Consider the following 21442-nt stretch of genomic DNA (forward strand, 5'->3'; position numbering starts at 1 on the left):
AACATGGTGTTCCATCTGTTGTAGAATGTAGGACTATCTCTATGGGTCAGGGACAAGAAGTTCATGCACGCAAGCTAACTCAGATGTCAATGCAGCAGGTATGAAAGAACACTGAAATGCCAGTTAAGGTTCTGTGTTGCTTTTTCATGCCCTTTATACCCGTACCCTTGTATCCTACAGTTTCTGTGTAAAATTGACTCTGGGTTTTACATGCTCCTCTCACGGTCAGAAATATTTAAAAGTCCCACATCAGTTTAGTGTATTTATATCCAATGCTGAAAATGCAGTGCAGCACTAGATACAGAAAATCAGCAATAGAAAACTTCTGAAAATCAAACCGGTTTTATCTAGGGAAGGGACCATCTTTTGTGTGTGTGTTTGTATAGTGCCTAGCACAGTGAAGTCCTGGTCCATGACTTGGGGTACTAGATGCTACAGTAATACAAATAATAATAATAATTTAGAAGAGTGACAGAGTTTAATTAAGCATCTTCCTCCCAAACTAGTAGAGACTTCTTAAAAGAAAAGAAATATATTTAATTATTTTCACTGTATTTCAGTTGGCCAAAATATATGAAATGGTGATAAATATTTTAATTAAATTTATTCATCAAATGTTCATTTGTATGTAAATGAACTAACACAAAATAGCAACTGTAACATTATAAATTACAATAAAACCCATGTAGGTCACTGGAATTAATTTAATAATCTCAGATATTTGTATTAGGCTTCTTTTTCTTCTTAACAAATAACACAGTTGAGGCTGAAAAGACTGATTATTTTAATTCACAAATAGAAGAAATTCATTCCTGTGTAGGTTGCCAACCCTTGAAATACAGCTTTTGTGGTACTTAAGGGATCCATAGGATTTGGGCAACCTTCTGCACAAGGCTGAATTTCATCCAAATGTTCTTATTGGAGATTAATTTTGGTTATCAGTGAAAATGTTTAATCTTCCCTCATCCTCTCTACAGTAACATTAGACTCTTTAACTTACAGATAATTAAAAAGAAAAGATGTGTATGTTGGGTTTCAACTGGAATATTTTCACTCTTTGGAGACTTTTTGAACTGATAATGCAGTTGAGTCAATAGAAGTTTCTCTGGGTTAAGGAATGCCGGGTTTGGCTTTCTGTTATTTACTTTTGCCACTTGATGGCACTGCTACTTTACTTTTACATTGTGTCCAGTTATTTTGTTTTCTGTCTGAACTATAGCATATGAAAATAACTTCAAATTTATTTTTGCTAGCTGTTACATCTATGTCAATATCCAAATGGAATAATACTGTGTTGCCAAAAAACATACCAAACCTCCACAAACTCAGAGTAATTAGATGTATGTGACCAAATCTGATTCTAACGTAAACATGGTGGTTTTTTCTTTTTTTAAAAATCACAAGATGGTTTACTGACTACAAATTATTTCATAAATTATTTTTATACAGGGGGGCTGGGTGTTACTTCAGAACTGTCACCTAGGCCTGGATTTCATGGATGAACTACTGGAAACAGTTATTACTGCTGAGATTCCTGATGAGACCTTTCGAGTTTGGATAACCACTGAGCCACATGACAAGTTCCCAATTACACTGCTACAGGTTTGTTCAGTACTTAGTTAGACCTAATATCATTAAGTGAATTTATCTAAATTAGGTATATGAAAATGAAATAATTAGTCAAACAAAATTCGAAGCTAAAAATATGGCACTGGAATGGAAGTTATGTTGCAAAATCTGAAGCATTCTCAAAAGTCACATGTTAACATTTTGAAAATACTGTACATCCTAGGACTTTAAATTACTGGTTCCAATATACATTCATTTTGTGTAGTTTCTGATCAGCTGAACTCAGCTACACATGTCTTGATTCTATGACTCATAACTTTACAAGTTGCAACATTTTAGATAGACCCTTGTTTTATTTTAAGAAAGTAAATCTAATTGTTTCACCATTTTTACATGACAGATTTCTATAAAGTTCACAAATGAACCTCCCCAGGGTGTACGTGCAGGTTTGAAAAGAACGTTTTCAGGAATTAATCAAGACCTGCTAGATGTCAGCAATATGCCTATGTGGAAACCTCTGCTTTACACTGTAGCTTTCCTACATTCCACTGTCCAGGTATTTCATATAGGTTTTGCATTCAACTTCATGTTAAGTGGAGTCTTTTTCACTGGGGTTCCTGATAAAAAGTAGATATTTGTATCTTTATTGTAATATGAAAGTCTCTTATTTCATGTTCCATGTGCATCCATTTTGCAGGACTGGGGACTCCTTTTCAGATGTACCTTACTGATTTAGTCTCTTTTAAGATGCAGGCATATTTTATATTCTGAGAATTTAAAACCTTGTTTGCTTTTATTAATGTCAATAGACATTTTCCTCCATTGACTTCAGTGTGAGCAGGACTCGGCCCATGTTGTGTAATTTAAAGATATAGCAGTTGTGAGATTTATATTCTAACGTTTTTCACTTTCTGAGTATAGATCCTTTTATCCACAGATCTCAAAGAACTTTATAAACATGAATTAAACCTTAAGGTCTCTTTTGAAGGCTCATCTACACTTACAGTGCTGCAGCGGTGGAGCTGCTCTGGTGCAGCTGCACCTCTCTACCGTTTAGTGAAGACTGTGCCTCCCTCCCATTGGTGTAGGTACTCCACCACCCTGATAGGCGGTAGCTTTGTTGAAGGGAGAAGCCCTCCCGTGGACATAGTGCTGTCTACACTGGGAGTTCTGTTGGTATAACTGCATCCTTTGGGGTGTGGATTTTCCACACCCCTGAACGACATAGTTATACCAATATAAATTTGTAGTGTAGAACACAGCTAAGCTGCTGATATTCTTGCTGTGGCACATGGACGCAGTTTTTAAAGGTCCCACCCAGGGAGGCAGGTTTATGCACGTATTTGCTCCTCACTCCTCTTCCAGCTCATAGGAACGCTGAGTGAGCAAGCTATGCTGCATGCTGCCTCATGGAGATACTGTACCTGTAGTGCTGGAGTATCCCAGGCCTATTCAGCCAGTGGAGCGGGAACTTTTTGGTAATACTGTAGCTATTCATCCATCCAGATGAGGTATTTAAAGAGTGTCAGTCACCATATTTATATAGGCACTGGTCTGTGTTTAAACTCACTATCCCCTGATCCTACAACGGTTCCATAGATAAGTATACTGTACTCAGTAATTCAGGAAAATTTACAAAGAACCAGTATACTCATTCTTAAACTATTATGGGTTAATACTGCCTTATTTCCTCATAGTAAATAATATCTGACTTAAGAAGAATAGAAGGAAAATTGTTTGCAACCCCAATTGTTCATTGAGGTTATTTGCGTATTTCACAGTTTCAGTGGTATCTAACTGTTCTTTCAGTCCTTAATTCAAATACCTGTCCTTGCAACCTAAAACACAGGGCAAATTCTGCTCTAAGTTACTCTGCATAAATCTGGAGTGACTCTAGTCAATGGACTCATTCTAGATTTACTGAAAGTAGAATTGTAAAAAACTATGGAAACCCTTTTTGTGAGCTTCAACACAAATGTTAATTAGATTAAAATGTGAACATTTTCTCCACAAAACTCCTTTAATTGTTAATATTAAAAATAAGTTTTCAAAAGTGAAACCTCTGAAAGTCACATATATACAATATCAGGATAAAAGCAAATGACTTCTTCTTGCCTGTCAGTTTTTTCAATAAATAGGATTATTTCAAATGAAAGTCTATCACCAAATTATGTGATTTCTAAGACATTCAGAAAAAGCATTAGTCGTTTTAAATAAATCATAACTCAGTAAACAAAAGCATAACTTAAACTTGACTGCTTAATTACGTAACTAGTTATGCTGAAAAATGCAGCTATATTTTTAAATAGATTGTCAAACCCCCACCCCCACAAGTTCAGTTTGGTGTTTTGACTTTTCTGGTGCACGTTTCCTCTTCTGCATCTTAAAACAGAAGGTATCCTGACAGACAGTATATCTCCACCTATTAGGAAGCAAGTAGGCAAAAAGAACTGTCAGACATTGCAAATAAGGATCAACCTTTCAATGTTCTTTCTCCTCAATATTTTGCTCTTTCACATGGAAGCATAGAGCAAGTATCTTAGTCCTCCAGTTTTAAGCCTCTCTTTTTCTGTTGCATCGCTTCTCTCCTCATTCATTACTCTTAGGCTAATGCCCCTAACCTGTGGAATTCAAAAGCAGTCCAGTGCTGCTGCGAGAGGCACCAAGATGAAGCTCCACCTTTCAGATCAGGCCACCAGACTTTCTACCTCCAGTGGTAGAACAAGTGGGTGATTCAGTTTTTCCCAACCATTTTGTTTTTAAATCATTACTTGTATTCGTTTTTGTGCAGTTGTGGTTTATAATCTTCCTCCTCTTCCTCCCCTGGATCAGGTAAATAGCAGCTTGGTGCTTTCAACCACCTGGATCTGCCACTGCAACATCTCCCAGGTAGAATCCCCTGCCCCCACTCAGGCATGGCAGAACTGTCCTGCAAACACCTGATTTAAAGCAGTGTTCCGTAAGTGAGGCAGCAATTACAGGCTCTACAGAGGGTGAATTATATCCTGACTGTTGCCTGTGAGCTGACCTTTGCCCTGCCGGGGCATGGGGGTTCACATTCTGACCAGCATGTCAAGTCCTCACCCTGCCCTGAGGAAAAACCCTCACTCCAATACAGAAAAGCCCTATCAGCAGCTTCTGAGCTTTTGGGATGGAGTCTAAAGGATGAGGAGGAAGCTAAATCCCACAACAGACTTGGGTTGGAGGGACAGGCAGATCCTAAAAGGATCCAGAGACTCCATCCTCATCATCACAGATACTGGCGTGGGTCCTCAGGTCCCTGGGGAAAGAAGCAAGGATCCTACACTTCTCCCCTTCCTCCCAGTATGAATCAGGGGATTTTCATGATACTGAAGGGTAAAGGCCTGCAAATCCCAGAGATGCCCGAAAAGGCTAAAGCAAGTGTGTCCATCGCAAGGCAGTGAAATTCAGGGGTTTGATCCCTTCTCCTTTACTGCCTCCATTCCCTGAGGCAGTATTAGCTGGGTCTATTCTCCAGAATCTCTCTCTCAGTGCTGTGTGTCATAGTTCCTGCCCCACCCCCAGCCCCCACAATATGTATGGGCATGCAAAGAAGCCCGTTCCTCCTGTGCAAGTCTGCTTCAGGCTGCAGGTTACTGGAAATTTGGCCTGTCTGGCTTTCAATTTGAGGACCCTCACTCTGCTAGGGAGAGAACTCAGATTTGAGGCAGCAGCAGAATGAGAGTTGTGCCTTCTGATCATCAGCCATAAACCCTCTGCCAGGGAAAGGGGCTCAAACTCTGAAAGATGAGAAAGGGTCTCTGTCTCCACTCCTCCTGTATATCATAGGCTGGCTCCACATTAAAGCCTTAGGAGCACTTCACGCAGTCTGTGACCAAAACAGAGGCACATGATGATTTCACTCCCCATGAAGGAGCATCATCGTGGGATTACAGGGAGGTAAGTGAGAAATCCCTTTCCATGTTCAAAATAATCCTTATTTACTGAGTAAAGCCCTGAGTGGTACTAGATTGCTCTTACTGTACTTATTTGTGTGCTAACCAGCCTGTGGGAGTAGGCAGGCAACCTTTCAGGCTCCTGGGGATATCTACGAAGATACTTCCACAATCAGGGTATGTGTACCAGTACCCCTCCTCTGAATGTGTAGTCCTCGTGCCAGGATGAATAGTATATTACTTCATCCCCTGTAAACAGCCAGGGGAAGAAATACCACACACATATGAATAAAAAAAATTAAACCGACAGGACTTTTCCAGTACAGGATGTCAATGGCTTGCAAAGAATTCCCCATCAAGCGTTATCAGATACATGATTTCCTGTTGATGCTTCCTCTGAGGGCATCATAGACTCCAAGTGAGGGCACCTGATTAATCCAAATGTTAAACTAAAACAAAAGTTATAAATGTTGGGAGTGTAAGGTTCATGCAGCAGTAGCTCCACCAATGAAAGACATAGTCACACTTTCAGAAAGGGACTTCGTTCCAAAAGACGCCATAGACCATAGGACTGATGACAAACTGCACAGCAGTTTTAAAGCCTCAACTTTAGCCTTTCAGATGAAAGTGTTTTGTTTCATATATTTAGTAAAGAAAACTTACTTTGTGGCAAACAAGTGCCTCATTGTCGAGAGAGGTATGATCCTTGCTTGTAGTGACATGTCTCATGTTCTGTCCTGGTCAAACCCTTAATGTGATTTGTGATGAGCAATGGATTCCAACTTGGTGGCTACAAGTAAGCCATGTTACACCTGTGAATAGACATCACTCATCTTAAACGTATATTTTGTCCTACTCACACTTGCAGGTGAGCAGCTATTGGGAGAAACATTAGAGAATTACGAGCTATGATTGCAGAGAGGCCTCAGCCCTCACTGTCAAAGCTAGCACAGCAATCCATTGGTTGCTACCAACACCCAGGGTATTCAAGAAGGGACTGTTAACCTGGCAGAGGGAAAAATCTGGAGCAGATGCTTCCAAAGAAACACTGGTATATTTTCCTCCAAACCAAAACAAATCCTCAGCATGATAAAGACAAAGAACATTTGTGTAGAAGAGCACCCTATCGCTGTGTAAGAGTCTGCCTTCTGATCCACTCTTTGCACCAAGAAACTTAAGTGGCTGGTGATCATCACAGCAAAGCACTGGTTTCATGCTACAGATCTACACTCATGCATAGATAACATGCCAATCAGTACACTGTCCAGAGAAACAGACATCTTCATAAATGAACAGCTGCTGAAAAGGATTCACTGGTTCTTCAAAATCAAGAGTTTTTGAGTTCAATATGAAGAATTATTCACCCAGATGCCAAAACAAACATGGATCTGGCTGTAATTTTACCATAATGATGAAGATTTGCAAAGATCAAAACCTTCATTGCATCAATCATTTCCTGAGAGGTCATCACTAGCCAATTATTTCCAGTGGCTAGGATTGCTGGTGCCATGCTTCAGCTTCATCTGCTCCAAGTGGATTTCTCAAAATGCACCTGCTGAAATTACTTTTGAGGACCTAGAACCATGAACTTGATGCAATGCAAAATTGTGCGTCATTCTTGGATAACATCCAATGCCTCTTTTTAGGTAGGTAAATTAAAAAAAATCCAACTTTGACTCTGGATCCTTGAAAAAACAACGAGGAGTCTACCCCTCTGAAATCTAGAACCTTGCATACTCACTGTGAAAGAAAGCTTCCCTGGTAGACAAATTTCCAGAATCTCATTGTACACATCCTTTCAGTTCATTTCAATACCTCTGTCAGAGTGTATCTTAAGGGAGCAGAGGGAGAAAGGAAAATCCGCAAATGTGGCCATTTGGGTTTGGACCAATGGTCCACTGAGTCCAGTATCCTGTCTATGACGGTAACTAGTACTATCTGCATCAGTGGAAAATACAAGAAACCACATAGTGAGCAATTATGGTACTTGCAGAGGCATGAGTGTTTATAACCCTTCTGAAACCAGGGTGTAACCAGGGGTCAAAGCTTCTCATGGAAGTAGAAATAATTTCCTGGGTACAGAAGAATTTACAGCCTTTTTAAGACAACTCACCGAAAGGACACAGAAGAGAGTAAAAAGGAGAGTTTGTGATTCTACTCTTAGTCCTTCACTGGCCCAGAAGGCCTTTAGTACTTGCTAGATAGCCAAGGACGCCATATTATCTGCAGAAAACACCAGACCTCTAGGAGCATGGACTCCTTCATCAGACCAGGAACACCTACAGTTAACAGCATGGATTCTCCACTAACCTCTGATACAGTTTGGTATCCAGACAGAACTCAACCAGGATATTCATTTACGGATATGGTCAAATTTACATTTCTGGTGTGAGCGGAAACAGAAAGGTCTTTGGGACAGAGAATGCCTCTTTGTGCTGTGCCCAGCACAATGGGGACCTGACCTCTAGATACGATTGTGATACAAATATTATAATAATCCCAAAGGTCTGGTAATCTCAGCTACACTAGAGTTTCTGCAGGAGGTTTGGCTGGAATCCTGTAACCAAGCACTGTAGAAACGTGGGTACCAACCATAGCAACATTTTGTAGTCAGGCAAATTGGATCCTCCATATGAGTGTCATGTGTTAAATTTAATCACATTGACCAATTAGAAAACCCTATGGCTGGCCTTTCTGGTTGCCATGACTTCTGAACGGCAAGTTTTGGAATTAGTTCCTATGTCCGTACAACCATCAACGCTGCCTTTGTCATGTGGAAAAGGTTATTCTTGTAGCTCCAGAAATCTTTCAGTTCAAGATAAGTTCCTCTTTCTGCAATTCCTAGGAAATAGTTCTCCCATCATTTCTTTCTAACCCTTGGAAGGTTGTGGCATAAATGGGCATTCCTAGAGCTCTAAAGATATATCTCAAGCATATGGAGTACATATGACAATTGTACGCTGGTCATCTCATTCCAAAATGGCAAGGTCTTAGGGCCTCAAGGTTGCTGCAGGCAAGATGTAAAAACTTGGCACCAGTTGGCATGCCAGGCATCTGGGAAACTATTCACAGAAGTCCTTAGAAGCACTAGGGGAAAAGTGTATGAGCCTCATCTGAGGAAGACTTGCAAAGTAAGTTTCCATTCCTCTGCAATGGTATCCTTTGGTAGGAAAATGCTACTGGGTTGGTTCCCACATAGTCTCTTAGTTTATAAAGCTCTTGTTTTATATGGGAGAAACTTCCATTGCTGCATATTATTCTACTATAATAATTAAATTCTGCTTATACTTTCCCTCCCTACTTCTGGGATTCACTGCTCGCTACCTCCCCTGAGTAATGAATGAGGAGAGAAGCTGTGCAACAGAATTAGAAATTCCTTAGCTGATTATTTTCTTTCTGTTAGCAGCCTCTCTTCAAATTCAGCCCACTGTGGTAGTCTTGTAAATACCATGACTATAAATTGAAATCTTTCTCTAAAGGGAGAAATTATCATAAGGGTAATTTAATACATTATATCAAGTTGTTTTAATGCTAATAATTGGTTGCTGGAGTGTTTCTATAGCTATGGAAGAACTCTTCTGGTGGCCTGAGCTGAAGAGCAGAGCGTAGTCCTGGGCCTCCTGCACAATATTGGGCCACCTTTGAATTCCACAGGTGGGGTGCATTAGTTCATGAGTAATGAATTCAGAGAGAAATTGCTAGCAGAACAGAAATGTCTTATTTCCCTTTAAGCTCTAAACTAAACTGTTAGAAGGAGAAACTGCTTACTGGGCTCTGTTTAGGCTCTACTCAAAACCAATACTCTTCTTAATCTGAAATCTTGTGATTTGTAACCCTGGAATTGTCCTCTCTCTTTGCTATCATTGCTGAAATTTTCTTCTCTGCCCCATCCTCATTCATTTACACTTTTTGGGAGTTGATGGTTTTGGAACCTGGAACTTTGCCTCTGAGGTTATGACATAATTTTCTATTCTAAACATCACTGTAGTCACATTTAGAGGTGAATCTAAGTCCAAGGGAAGCAAGAATTAGTTTAAATTGGTGTAATTTATACCTTCATTCAGGGAATGCAAATCACTTTGCAGCGTATCTCAGCCCTGACCTCAGAGGGACCATCTCTAGGAGTGTGACAAAATCCATAATTTCCTATCTGAGATTGACAAAAATCAGCATTCTTGTTGACAATGTAGGCCATAATTTTTTGCTGGGTGAATATCTGTCCACTATAAACTAATCTGAGACTACCAGTTTGTTACTTAGGCTAACTTCTTTTGGTCACAAGTGATCTAAGGAGAAATTCTTATTAGTGACATGAAGGTGAAAGTCTGATGTATCTTAACAAATTGCCTTTTCAGTCTAATCCCCTAGGACTAGTTCTTTTATACTGACTACAATGGGAAGCAGGGCCGGCCTTAGGGAAAAGGGTGCCCTGGGCGAACTTGTATTTTGGCGCCATTTCTTTGAGTCCAGGTGCACGGAGGTTGGGTGGATTGGGGGAAGCTCCCCCGGCAGTGACTCCTCCCCCTGCATCTGCAATGGGGGCAGGAAGCAGGGCGGGGGGTGCAGAACTTCCTGCAGCCAGGGGAGGTTCCCCGAGGTGCAGCCCGTGCAGGGGAAGAGGAAGTCCTGTCCCCCCCAAGCCCAGCTGGGACTAGCAGCTATAGCCCAGTGCACAATAGGAGCCTCTGGCTGGGGTTCCCCCAGCCCTATCCCTCCCTGGCTCTGGGCCCAGCACTCGGGAGTTAAAGGGGCCTTGGGCTGGCTGTGTTTGGAGTCGGGGGGTTGATCACAGCACACACACCCCGACCACAGTTCCCTGGAAAGTCGCCCCTGTCACCCACCCTTAAGGCTGGCCCTGATGGGCAGCTCTTTTGTCATTATTTTCTGGTCATTGAAGACATACTGCTCTCTGTTCGAATGCTATTTTACTGTAGTACTGAAAGCATAAATAGACTCTAGTAAATACAATGACTGATAATTATTTATTTTTTCACAGCTATTATGTGATGTCAGTTGAAAATTGAAAGCATGTGCAACTGCAATTGAATGAACATTTAGATGTTATTTTAATATTCTATACAGATATAGCTATTTTAGAATTTAGTCCTATGTATAGTTAACACTTAATCTCATGATGAACTTTTAAAATAAGGTTGTACTTTGAAAGTGACTCTGTAATAATGGTGGTATGAAGTTTATCAACATTAGCTTTTTTGACATGTTCATTGTCTTTCAACAGTTTTCATATCAAAGTTGTTTAGATTACATATAAAAAGATGGTGTTTCTAACCTGCAGAACAGCAGATTCACCCCGAGGATTGAATGTCAGGCCATTGTCTTTTTGGTTATACAACATCATCAGTGAGAGAGATTCCATAGCTGTAACTTAGTTAACAATAACAATGAGGAGTCCGGTGGCACCTTAAAGACTAATAGATTTATTTGGGCATAAGCTTTCATGGGTAAAAAACCCACTTCAGATGCATGGAGTGAAAATTACAGATGCAGGCATTATTATACTGACACATGAAGAGAAGGGAGTTACAGGGCCAATTCAATCAGGGTGGATGTAGTCCACTCCCAATAATTGATGAGAGGTGTCAATGCCACGAGAGGGAAAGTTGCTTCTGTAGTGAGCCAGCCACTCCCAGTCCCTATTCAAGCCCAAATTAATGGTGTTAAATTTGCAAATGAACATTAGTTCTTCAGTTTCTTTTTGAAGTCTGTTTTTGAAGTTTTTTTGTTCTTTTAAATCTGTTATAGAATGTCCAGGGAAATTGAAGTGTTCTCCCCCTCTGGCTTTTGTATGTTACCATTCCTGATGTCCGATTTGTGTCCATTTATTCTTTTACGTAGAGACTGTCTGGTTTGGCCAATGCACATGGCAGAGGGGCATTGCTGGCACATGATGGCATATATCGCATTAGTAGATGTGCAGGTGAATGAGTCCCTGACAGTATGGCTGATGTGGTTGGGTCCTCTGATGGTTAGTCAACAATGTTATGAATGTGTGTGCAAGCCATAAAAGAATTCAGCTGACTCTCCCATAGCTACTTTGGCTTTGCTGGGTAAATGGGATTAAAGTGAGATAAAAATGTATTTGTCGTGTGTAGCTAGCAATCAATACTAAGGCCTCCTTTTCACTCCACACTTGAATTTACAGGCAGACACATGAACAAGAAAGAAAAGTCTCCTGCTACAGGGGGTCTGTGTTATTTAATGCACCCTGGAACTAGTTTCCATTATGCTTCAGTGAGAAGCAGATACTGATGTATAGTTCTTTTTAGGAGCGCCTACCTCTCCCTGTTCCCCCAAAATGTCTGGAAACCATCCCTGAAAAATCAGAGAAAAAATATGAAGACATTTACTGACAGCTCTGTCTTCCCTGATCAGCTACAAGAAACAGAAGTTCTTCTTTGAGTGATTGCACATGTACATTCCACTTCAGGTATTTGCATGCCCAGTGTACCAGAATTGGACATTTTTCCCTTAGCAGTACCTGTCAAGGTGGTGCCTCATGTTGCTGTGCAATGTGTAAACGGCCAGAACCGCCCCAACCCACTCAGTTCCTTCTTACCAGCCGTGGTCGGAGGTCAGAACATGGTAGCTTGCTTTTGCTACTGTTCTCCCTTTTGGTAACATTGTTCTTCTTGTATATAGTTTGGGACTTGTTCATAGCTTAGTGTAAGTTTCAATTTTGGTGGTTTGTTTTTCATAATTCAGTTCCCACTTGTTCTGGGTGCCAATGCCTGGTACCAGGGAATGCCTTGGTTTCCTAGCTTTAGCCTTGCACTGGCTGCAGGAAATCCATGCTGGTGAGTGACCTCATTCTCAGTGTCTAAAGTGCCTTGGCGAGGGTCATGTCCAAGACAGATGCCAAATCTGTAAGCCCTGGCCTAAAAAGGCTAGGGAGCTGAGGCTATGTCACCTTCTCCAGGAGGCTGCCCTGGGTCCACCATCATAGCTTTCCTGCTCGAGGCAGGCACTGTCCACTTCTGCTTCATACAGAAGTACCCCTCCAGGCATTGCCACTCTCTTTCCCTGGTACCAAAAAGAAATAGCAGGGTACTTTGAAGGACTCATCCTCTAAGATATCAAGGTCCCTAGTACTGTCAACCAGTAAACAGTCTGGGAAGCAGGGTAGAGTATCTTCAGAGAAGAGCCATTCCTGGGTGCCACTGGATCTCAGGCAGGATCATCAATTCTAGCATGTGTGCCTCTTCGATTGAGACTGACTGCTGCTAGCAGATCAACCCATTCTGCAGTATCAACGTCTTTAATGCAACAACAGCAGCATACAGGGGACCTCTCAGTACCAATAACCCCAGAGGCATATGGGTGCCTCAGAGTATCAGCATCTCCAGCAGTAAAGGAGACATCTCACCTGGTACCAACAAACACTCAGTCTGCATCATAGAATCATAGAATCATAGAATATAAGGGTTGGAAGGGACCCCAGAAGGTCATCTAGTCCAATTCCCAGTTAAATCATCCCAGCCAGGGCTTTGTCAAGCCTGACATTAAAAACCTCTAAGGAAGGAGATTCTACCACCTCCCTAGGTAACGCATTCCAGTGTTTCACCACCCTCTTAGTGAAAAAGTTTTTCCTAATATCCAATCTAAACCTCCCCCACTGCAGCTTGAGACCATTACTCCTCGTTCTGTCATCTGCTACCATTGAGAACAGTCTAGAGCCATCCTCTTTGGAGCCCCCTTTCAGGTAGTTGAAAGCAGCTATCAAATCCCCCCTCATTCTTCTCTTCTGCAGGCTAAACAATCCCAGCTCCCTCAGCCTCTCCTCATAAGTCATGTGTTCCAGACCCCTAATCATTTTCGTTGCCCTTCGCTGGACTCTCTCCAATTTATCCACATCCTTCTTGAAGTGTGGGGCCCAAAACTGGACACAGTACTCCAGATGAGGCCTCACCAATGTCGAATAGAGGGGAACGATCACGTCCCTCGATCTGCTCGCTATGCCCCTACTTATACATCCCAAAATGCCATTGGCCTTCTTGGCAACAAGGGCACACTGCTGACTCATATCCAGCTTCTCGTCCACTGTCACCCCTAGGTCCTTTTCCGCAGAACTGCTGCCTAGCCATTCGGTCCCTAGTCTGTAGCTGTGCATTGGGTTCTTCCGTCCTAAGTGCAGGACCCTGCACTTATCCTTATTGAACCTCATCAGATTTCTTTTGGCCCAATCCTCCAATTTGTCTAGGTCCTTCTGTATCCTATCCCTCCCCTCCAGCGAATCTACCACTCCTCCCAGTTTAGTGCAATCCACACCATCCTCCAGATCATTTATGAAGATATTGAACATTGAACATTGAAGATTGAAGATATCATATCTACATGCAGGTAGAGGCCAGCTTCTGGTACCATAGCCACCTTTGGATATCCCTGCACCGCCTTGCCCAGTGCCATCCAGAGGCAAACCCACTGTGCTCCCCTTGATACTGTCATCTCTAGAGTCTCAACAGCTGTCTTCAGCACCAAACATGACCACACATACCACCCATCCCACACATCAGATGACTCAGGCTCATTTTCAGAATCAGAGATTGCTGATATGTGTCTCAGTCCCAAGATAGGAGGCATCGCTTTCCATTCTTGAGGAGTTTTCACCCTTGGTGTCCAGCAGAGGTTCCAGATTGGTTGAGGGACATGAAAGAGGCCTGTTCAAGGGATGCTCAAATGACCTCCCCCACTGCAACTTGAGACCATTGCTTCTTGTTCTATCATCTGCCACCACTGAGAAAAGCCTAGCTCCATCCTCTTTGAACCCCCTTCAGGTAGTTGAAGACTGCTATCAAATCCCTCCTCACTCTTCTCTTCTGCAGACTAAATAACCCCAGTTCCCTCAGCCTCACCTCGTAAGTCATGTGCCCGAGGCCCCTAATAATTTTTGTTGCCCTCCACTGGACTCTCTCCAATTTGTCCACATCCATTCTGCAGTGGGGGGACCAAAACTGGACACAGTACTCCAGGTGTGGCCTCACCAGTGCCGAATAGAGGGGAATAACCACTTCCCTCTATCTGCTGGCAATGCTCCTACTAATACAGCCCAATATACTATTGGCCTTCTTGGCAACGAGGGCACACTGCTGACTCATATCCAGCTTCTCGTCCACTGTAATCCCCAGGTCCTTTTCTGCATGTGCGACACATCTTGAAGAACAGTTACAGAACAATTAGTGACCATTTTTTCCATGTGTGTCTGAAATGTGCAGGGTCAAACTTCCAGCCAAAGACCCAGCCAGCAGCAAGGTCTAATAAGGTAGATAAACTTTCTTTTTATCACAAATATGCTGTCTCCCTACAAACCCACTGTGTCAGTTGCTTCCTCTTCCACAGCCACTGTGTGTGTCCTCTAGATCAGTGCTTCTCAAGCTATCTGATGTGGGGGACCGGCATTTTTTTTTCCAATGTAAGAGAAGACTGGCAGCCGATGGCTCACGGACCAGCATCGGTCTGCGGACCACCACTTTGAGTGGCACTGCTCTAGATTCAGCTATTGCTTCCGCATGCTACTCTCAGCCATCTGACAGTGTCCCTGCTTGCTTTTTTTTTTTTTTTTTTTTTGCCTTCTTAGATCTGGTATTGGTAGGCTGTCTCAACAAGGCCCTCAGGCCACAGAGGCTAGTCTCCCTCTAAATGTTGTAAGAAAACTAGTGACAGAAGGATGGAAAGAGCCATGATTGGACAGTTGATGAGCTGTAACTTCTGGTTTTCTGCTCAATTCTGTTCATTTTCTTATTGCATCCTCCCACCATTCCCCAATCTATTTGTTTTGACCTCCTGTTGCATCTTCTCTGTTATTTAGATTGTGAGCTCTCTGGGGCAGGGACTGTCTTCTTTATTACATTTCTGTATAGTGCTTGGTACAGTGAGGCCCTGATCCTTGATTAGAATCCCGAGGTATTATGATAATACAAATAATAATAGTATTATAATAATAACAAGGTGTTTCATTTAGGGGGTAGAGAATCCAGAACATCTCTAAAGCTTCTTTGTCATTTGGTTGAGAAGGCACTGACCATGCAGGAGAAAATTTAAATAAATACATAAATAAATAAATTCATGCCATTTTAACGAATGACTTTGTAGCTGATGTTACAAATACTGTGGACATTTCAAAATTTGTAAGCGGCCTGATCCAACAACTCCCATTCCAATCAGCTGGAGTCTTTTCATTTATTTTAATGGAGTTGAATCAGACCCACCGTTTGTGTCCAGTGAAGTGGTGGCTCACATAATTCTCTGGCTTTCCCAATGGATTGTCAAGTTTCAGAATAAAGAAAAGGTTCTCTTCCTTGCGTTTTTGGGGAGTTGGACTTTTTGATAATGACTTAGATAAAGCAGTAAGAGGTTTTCTTTCTAACTGGAGTCTTTTTGTCAGCAAAGTAAAGAAAGTCCCAAATTCAACACTTCTGTTCAGAACCAGTGAGTTTCTTCAGACAATCATACCAACATTATACATCTAACATTTGCAGCTCAGGGAACTATATATAAATATCAGCGGGACAGAGGTCAGAAGGCTTTTGGAAGGTCCTCATCCTAGTAAATCCACACTGATTTCCTGCTGCTCTCTGAACCCATTCATTCTTTTGGGGACAGAATTATCCTTTTTTTTCAGAGTGGAAAAACATACCATTAGACAAATGGATTCTGTCATTCTAACTGTTACTATATAGAATATGCCTCACTTCTCAGGAAATGTTATAAAGAGTGATGCTAATATATTTATCATCTACAAGATATCTATGCTTTTCTTCCTTTCCCTTCAGATGAGCTGAATGAAAGCACTTTCTCTGCTGTTGTTTTTAAGTGCCCAAGCATTCAGAAGACTTCACAGAAATCTTGACTCTCAAATGGCTTAATTGGCTTTTGGAGCATAGCAAATTCAAGAAGGAATTTCTTTAGTGTATAATAGAAGCTGTGCAGCAAAGAAAAGTTTTAGTATCCACAGTTGTGCGATACTCATATCTCCATATAAGTACTGCTACATTTGTCAGAAGTATCCAACATTTAAGATCAACAACCAAAATTTTCAGTACACTGTCCTCCCTTTCAGCCTTGGTATGGCCTCAAAAATTTCCTCAAAGATTCTGATTGCAATAGTGTCTGCCCTGGGATGTTCATGTTTTTCTATATTTAGACGATTGGCTGATAAATGATAAATCTCTTCCAAAAGTTCAGATTGTGGTTACAAATGAATTATTGGGGTTTATCATGAATCTTCAAAAGAGTGTTTTAGAACCATCAAAGATTCTAGTCTATTTGGGATCTTACCTCATTACACAGGAGAGTTATGTGAATTTGTATCAGAAAAGGTTTCAGAGGATTGTTAAGCCACGGGTCTGTGCAAGACATAGTCAGGGAATAAAAAAGACCTTTATATTAGCATATTGGAAATGGAAGCTGTTTACTTGGCATGTTTACATTTCAAGACAGATTTTTCAGAATCCAGTTTTGTCTGTTCGGACAGTTCTGAGGTGAGGTCTTATCTCAATAATTAATGAGGGACTGAGAACATAGCCATACTCAGAAAGATGGTACCCATCTTGAAATGAACAGGAAAAGAAATGCTTAGTTCCCAGCACAATCCATATTTGAATTTTGGGAAATTCAAAATCATAGCAGGTTGGCTCAGCCACTCCAGTGTGCATCCTAGGGAATGTAGCATTAGCTCAGAAATATTTCATCTGATTTTCATGATATGTGGAGTAATAGGCTTATTTAACACAAGCCACAGCTGCAAATTACTTCTCTTCTACAGTAACAGGGATCTACTAGGAATAGACACAGTCTGTTCCTTGGAATTGCAGAGTTCTCTGTGCCTTCCCTTCTTTCCCCCCTCATTCTCAGAATGCTGTGAAAAGTATGAAGAGAAAAGGCAAAGCTGCATGGTTGTGGAGAAGCTTTCTTGTGGTCTTCTTGACCCTATTGACCTAAGCAAAGCCCATGAACTCTACAGCAACTTGCTGCCAAAAAGTGATTTTTTCACTACCACTAGTAATCCATACACCTACCTGATTACTATTATTTTAACCAGTTCCACTAGTGTGTTAATTCTAGGCAAATTGCTTTTGGTTCCAGTGTGCACTAACAACATTTTCGTCTAATTCATTTTACTGATGTCATTTGTCTGTCAAAAACAACAAGGAGTCCTGTGGCACCTTAAAGACTAACAGATATATTTGAGCATAAGCTTTCATGGATAAAAACCTCACTTCTTCAGATGCATGGAGTGAAAGTTACAGATGTAGACATAAATATACTGACACATGAAGAGAAGGGAGTTACCTCACAAGTGGAGAACCAGTGTTGACAGGATCAATTTGATCAGGGTAGATGTAGTCCACTCCCAACAATAGATGAGGAGGTGTCAATTCTAGGAGAGACAAAGCTGCTTCTGTAATGAGCCAGCCACTCCCAGTCCCTATTCAAGCCCAAATTAATGGTATTACATTTGCAATGGTGTTAAATTTGCAAATGAATTTTAGTTCTGCTGTTTCTCTTTGAAGTCTGTTTCTGAAGATTTTTTTGTTCAAGTACAGCTACTTTCAAATCTGTTATAGAATGTCCAGGAAGATTGAAGTGTTCTCCCACTGGCTTTTGTGTGTTACCATTCCTGATGTCCGATTTGTGTCCATTTATTCTTTTACGTGGGGACTGTCCGGCTTGGCCAATGTACATGGCAGAGGGGCATTGCTGGCACACGATGGCATATATAACATTAGTGGACATGCAGGTGAATGAGCCTCTGATGATGTGGCTGATGTGGTTGGGTCCTCTGATGGTATCACTAGAGTAGATATGGGGACAGAGTAGACAATGAGGTTTGCTACAGGGATTGGTTCCTGGGTTAGTGTTTCTGTGGTATGGTGTGTAGTTGCTGGTGAGTATTTGCTTCAGGTTGTGGGGGCTGTCTGTAAGCGAGGACTGGCCTGTCTCCTAAGGTCTGTGAGAGTGAGGGATCATTTTCCAGGATAGGTTGTAGATCGTTGATAATGTGCTGGAGAGGTTTTAGCTGGGGGCTGTACATGATGGCCAGTGGTGTTCTGTTATTTTCCTTGTGGGACCTGTCCTGTAGTAGGTGATTTCTGGGTACCCGTCTTGCTCTGTCAGTCTGTTTCCTCACTTCCCTATGTGGGTATTGTAGTTTTAAGAATGCTTGATAAAGATCTTGTAGGTGTTTGTCTCTGTCTGAGGGATTGGAGCAAATTCGGTTGTATCTTACGGCTTGGCTGTAGACAATGGATCATGTGATGTTTCCTGGATAGAAGCTGGAGGCATGTAAGTAAGTATAGTGGTCAGTAGGTTTCCGGTATAGGGTGGTGTTTATGTGACCATCACTTATTTGCACTGTAGTGTCCAGGAAGTGGATCTCTTGTGTGGACTGGTCCAGGCTGAGGTTGATGGTGGGGTGGAAATCTTCAAGCGCCTCCTTCCCGTGGGTCCATATGATGAAGATGTCATCAATGTAGCGTAAGTAGAGGAGGGGTGCTAGGGGGCAAGAGCTGAGGAAGCGTTGCTCTAAGTCCGCCATAAAGATGTTGGCATACTGTGGGGCCATGCGGGTATCCATAGCAGTGCCATTGACTTGAAGGATAAGTTGTCCCCAAATCTAAAATAGTTGTGGGTGAGGACAAAGTCATGAAGCTCAGCCACCAAGTGTGCCATGGCCTCATCAGGGATACTGTTCTTGACAACTTGTAGTCCAGCTTGTCTGTCAATCACCTGTAGAGAGAAGAGAAGCCATGGATTAGTGGTCTCTCGGAAATCCATTTCAAGGTAGAGAAAATTCCAGTTAGGTCAATATATATAACTCTCAGTACACATAGGCAGCAGATCTGATAAGTAAGGTACCAATTTTTACATAGTTATTTTTCTGACCATAACCACACTTCAACATATTAGGTGACTGGCATGTTGAAGTCAATAGGAGTTTTGTCCATTAACTTCAGTGTGGCCAGGGTTTTACCCATTTACTGTTGCTAACTGGGAAGTTATGTTGTTTGAGATGCCTAATAAATGTGCTATCTCTGAAACTGATTTTAAAAAATGTAAGTACAGTATTCCACAGCTCCGTCTTTATCTTGTTGTATTTCTTTGCTTCTACATTTTGACAGTTTTTAGAAGGAGCAAAATAGCATGCAACAGCCATTTACAAGGAGGGCACAAATGTACATGTTCATACAAAGGAATAAAAATAACAGACTAAAACATATCTGAGATTCCTAGGAGCCATATAAGAAGATTGTCAGCAAATCACAGGCCTACACCACATGAGGAGTTTAAAATGTGGTTGTGAGGGATGTGAGGCTGTTCAGTGTTTTATAATGCCTTCATTCTAAGGATTACTTCTCCATATTTTAGGGATAACTATTTTTCTTTTTACTGGTAGATTTACACTTACATTTACAAAGAAGCATGCAATGTTAACCTGAAACATTAATAATGAAGGATCTGAGATAACATAAGGGAGGTAGACGGGCAGCCATACCATGTGTAAAAGTGGTAAGAACTTTGAAAGGCATCAGAGAAGGAATTAAGGCAAAAGGGACAAGCTAAGTGCACTTGAGCAACTCAGTGTCATAATATGAAACTGAAAAATTAAAACTACCTTTAGCAAATAGACCATATATAGAAAAAAAGAAAGATTATATCCTGATTGGCAGATGTGCTGAGTCTATTGAAGTCAGTGGGAACTGCAAGTGCTCATCATGTCTGAAAATTAGGCCAAGTATAGTACTTAACATAACAAACTCTATCATCCTGATCTAGCAATAGAGACATAGGAGATTTTAAAACCCAGGGCTATTAAGATGATTGGGATGGGTAGTGATAAATGTTTTTGTTGTTTTTCCTTCACATGTTGTTCCAATATGCTGCACCTGAAACCCATTTTTAATTATTAATGCGACAAAGGAATGCGTAATGGGGTATTTGGACTGGGTCATTTATTGACTGTAACCTTTAATTCCAGTTTAATTTCATCAGAAATAATAATGAAACAACACAGTGAGTAAATTTAAAGAAAACAGACTGACTATTTATTTTCAATTGTATTCTTAAGGAACGACGCAAGTTTGGCCCTTTGGGTTGGAATATTCCCTATGAATTCAACTCTGCTGACTTTACAGCCAGTGTTCAGTTTATACAGAATCACTTAGATGAATGTGACATCAAGAAAGTGAGTCATATTTATGTGAACAGTATCTATAATTGCTTCTACTTCATATAGTTCTGTTTATATTGTGAAAAATACTTATTCTTTCAGTCATACGAATAGTGACCAAAATGTCAATTCTGAAGCACAGTCAGTCTAGTACGGACACTATTATCCACATGAAAACTGTAGCAAAAAAAAAATTAAAATTAATTGAAAAAGCATTAAGTATTTTCTCATCAGTCACTATAGGTCAAATTCTGCAGTTCTTACTCAGCCCATATTCCCATGGACTACAATAGGAGTTCTGGTTAGAGACTTCAGAATTTGATCTTGCAATTTCAGCATTCTATCTAAAATATGACTGCCTTTGAACAATTACTGGTTAATGTTGATTCTGTTTTTAAGTATATTATATTATAGAACATAAAGAAACTATGCAGATAAACTACATGTCTATAGTTACTTGCACTTCAGTCAAATTGGTTCAGTTTGTTCATAATAAAATTAAAAATGCCATTTAAGACTTCATCAACTGAGTATTTCTAATATTTCCTTTGATTCATAGTATCCAACTTTTTCATCCGTAAGGCCTACCTTATTGTTTCAAAGAGAGCAAGGGCAACAGTTCAGGGTAGAATCTCTACCATGCTCTGCTCCTTTTGTGATGCTTAGGCAGTGAAATCATCCACAAATCCCCTGCAGGGATTTTCTCTAGCACAGAGGAGTCTCTCGCATGCATAGAGCATGTTTGTTTCCTACACCTCCCTCTCCACAGTCT

The 21442-nt window shown here is 41.1% G+C and overlaps 1 protein-coding gene across 1 annotated transcript in view; it reads left to right on the forward strand.

Moving 5' to 3' along the window:
• The window catches only part of DNAH8 (dynein axonemal heavy chain 8), a 598059-nt gene that overhangs the window by 550894 nt on the left and 25723 nt on the right, over positions 1-21442 (forward strand). Inside the window, exons 83-86 of the mRNA XM_048843472.2 lie at positions 25-98; positions 1450-1602; positions 1970-2125; positions 20569-20685. Of these exons, the coding sequence (XP_048699429.2) occupies positions 25-98; positions 1450-1602; positions 1970-2125; positions 20569-20685 (500 nt within the window). The remainder of the gene's footprint in view (positions 1-24; positions 99-1449; positions 1603-1969; positions 2126-20568; positions 20686-21442) is intronic.

This window comes from Caretta caretta, chromosome 3, assembly GCF_965140235.1.
Source record: "Caretta caretta isolate rCarCar2 chromosome 3, rCarCar1.hap1, whole genome shotgun sequence".
Taxonomy (NCBI): Eukaryota; Metazoa; Chordata; order Testudines; family Cheloniidae; genus Caretta; species Caretta caretta.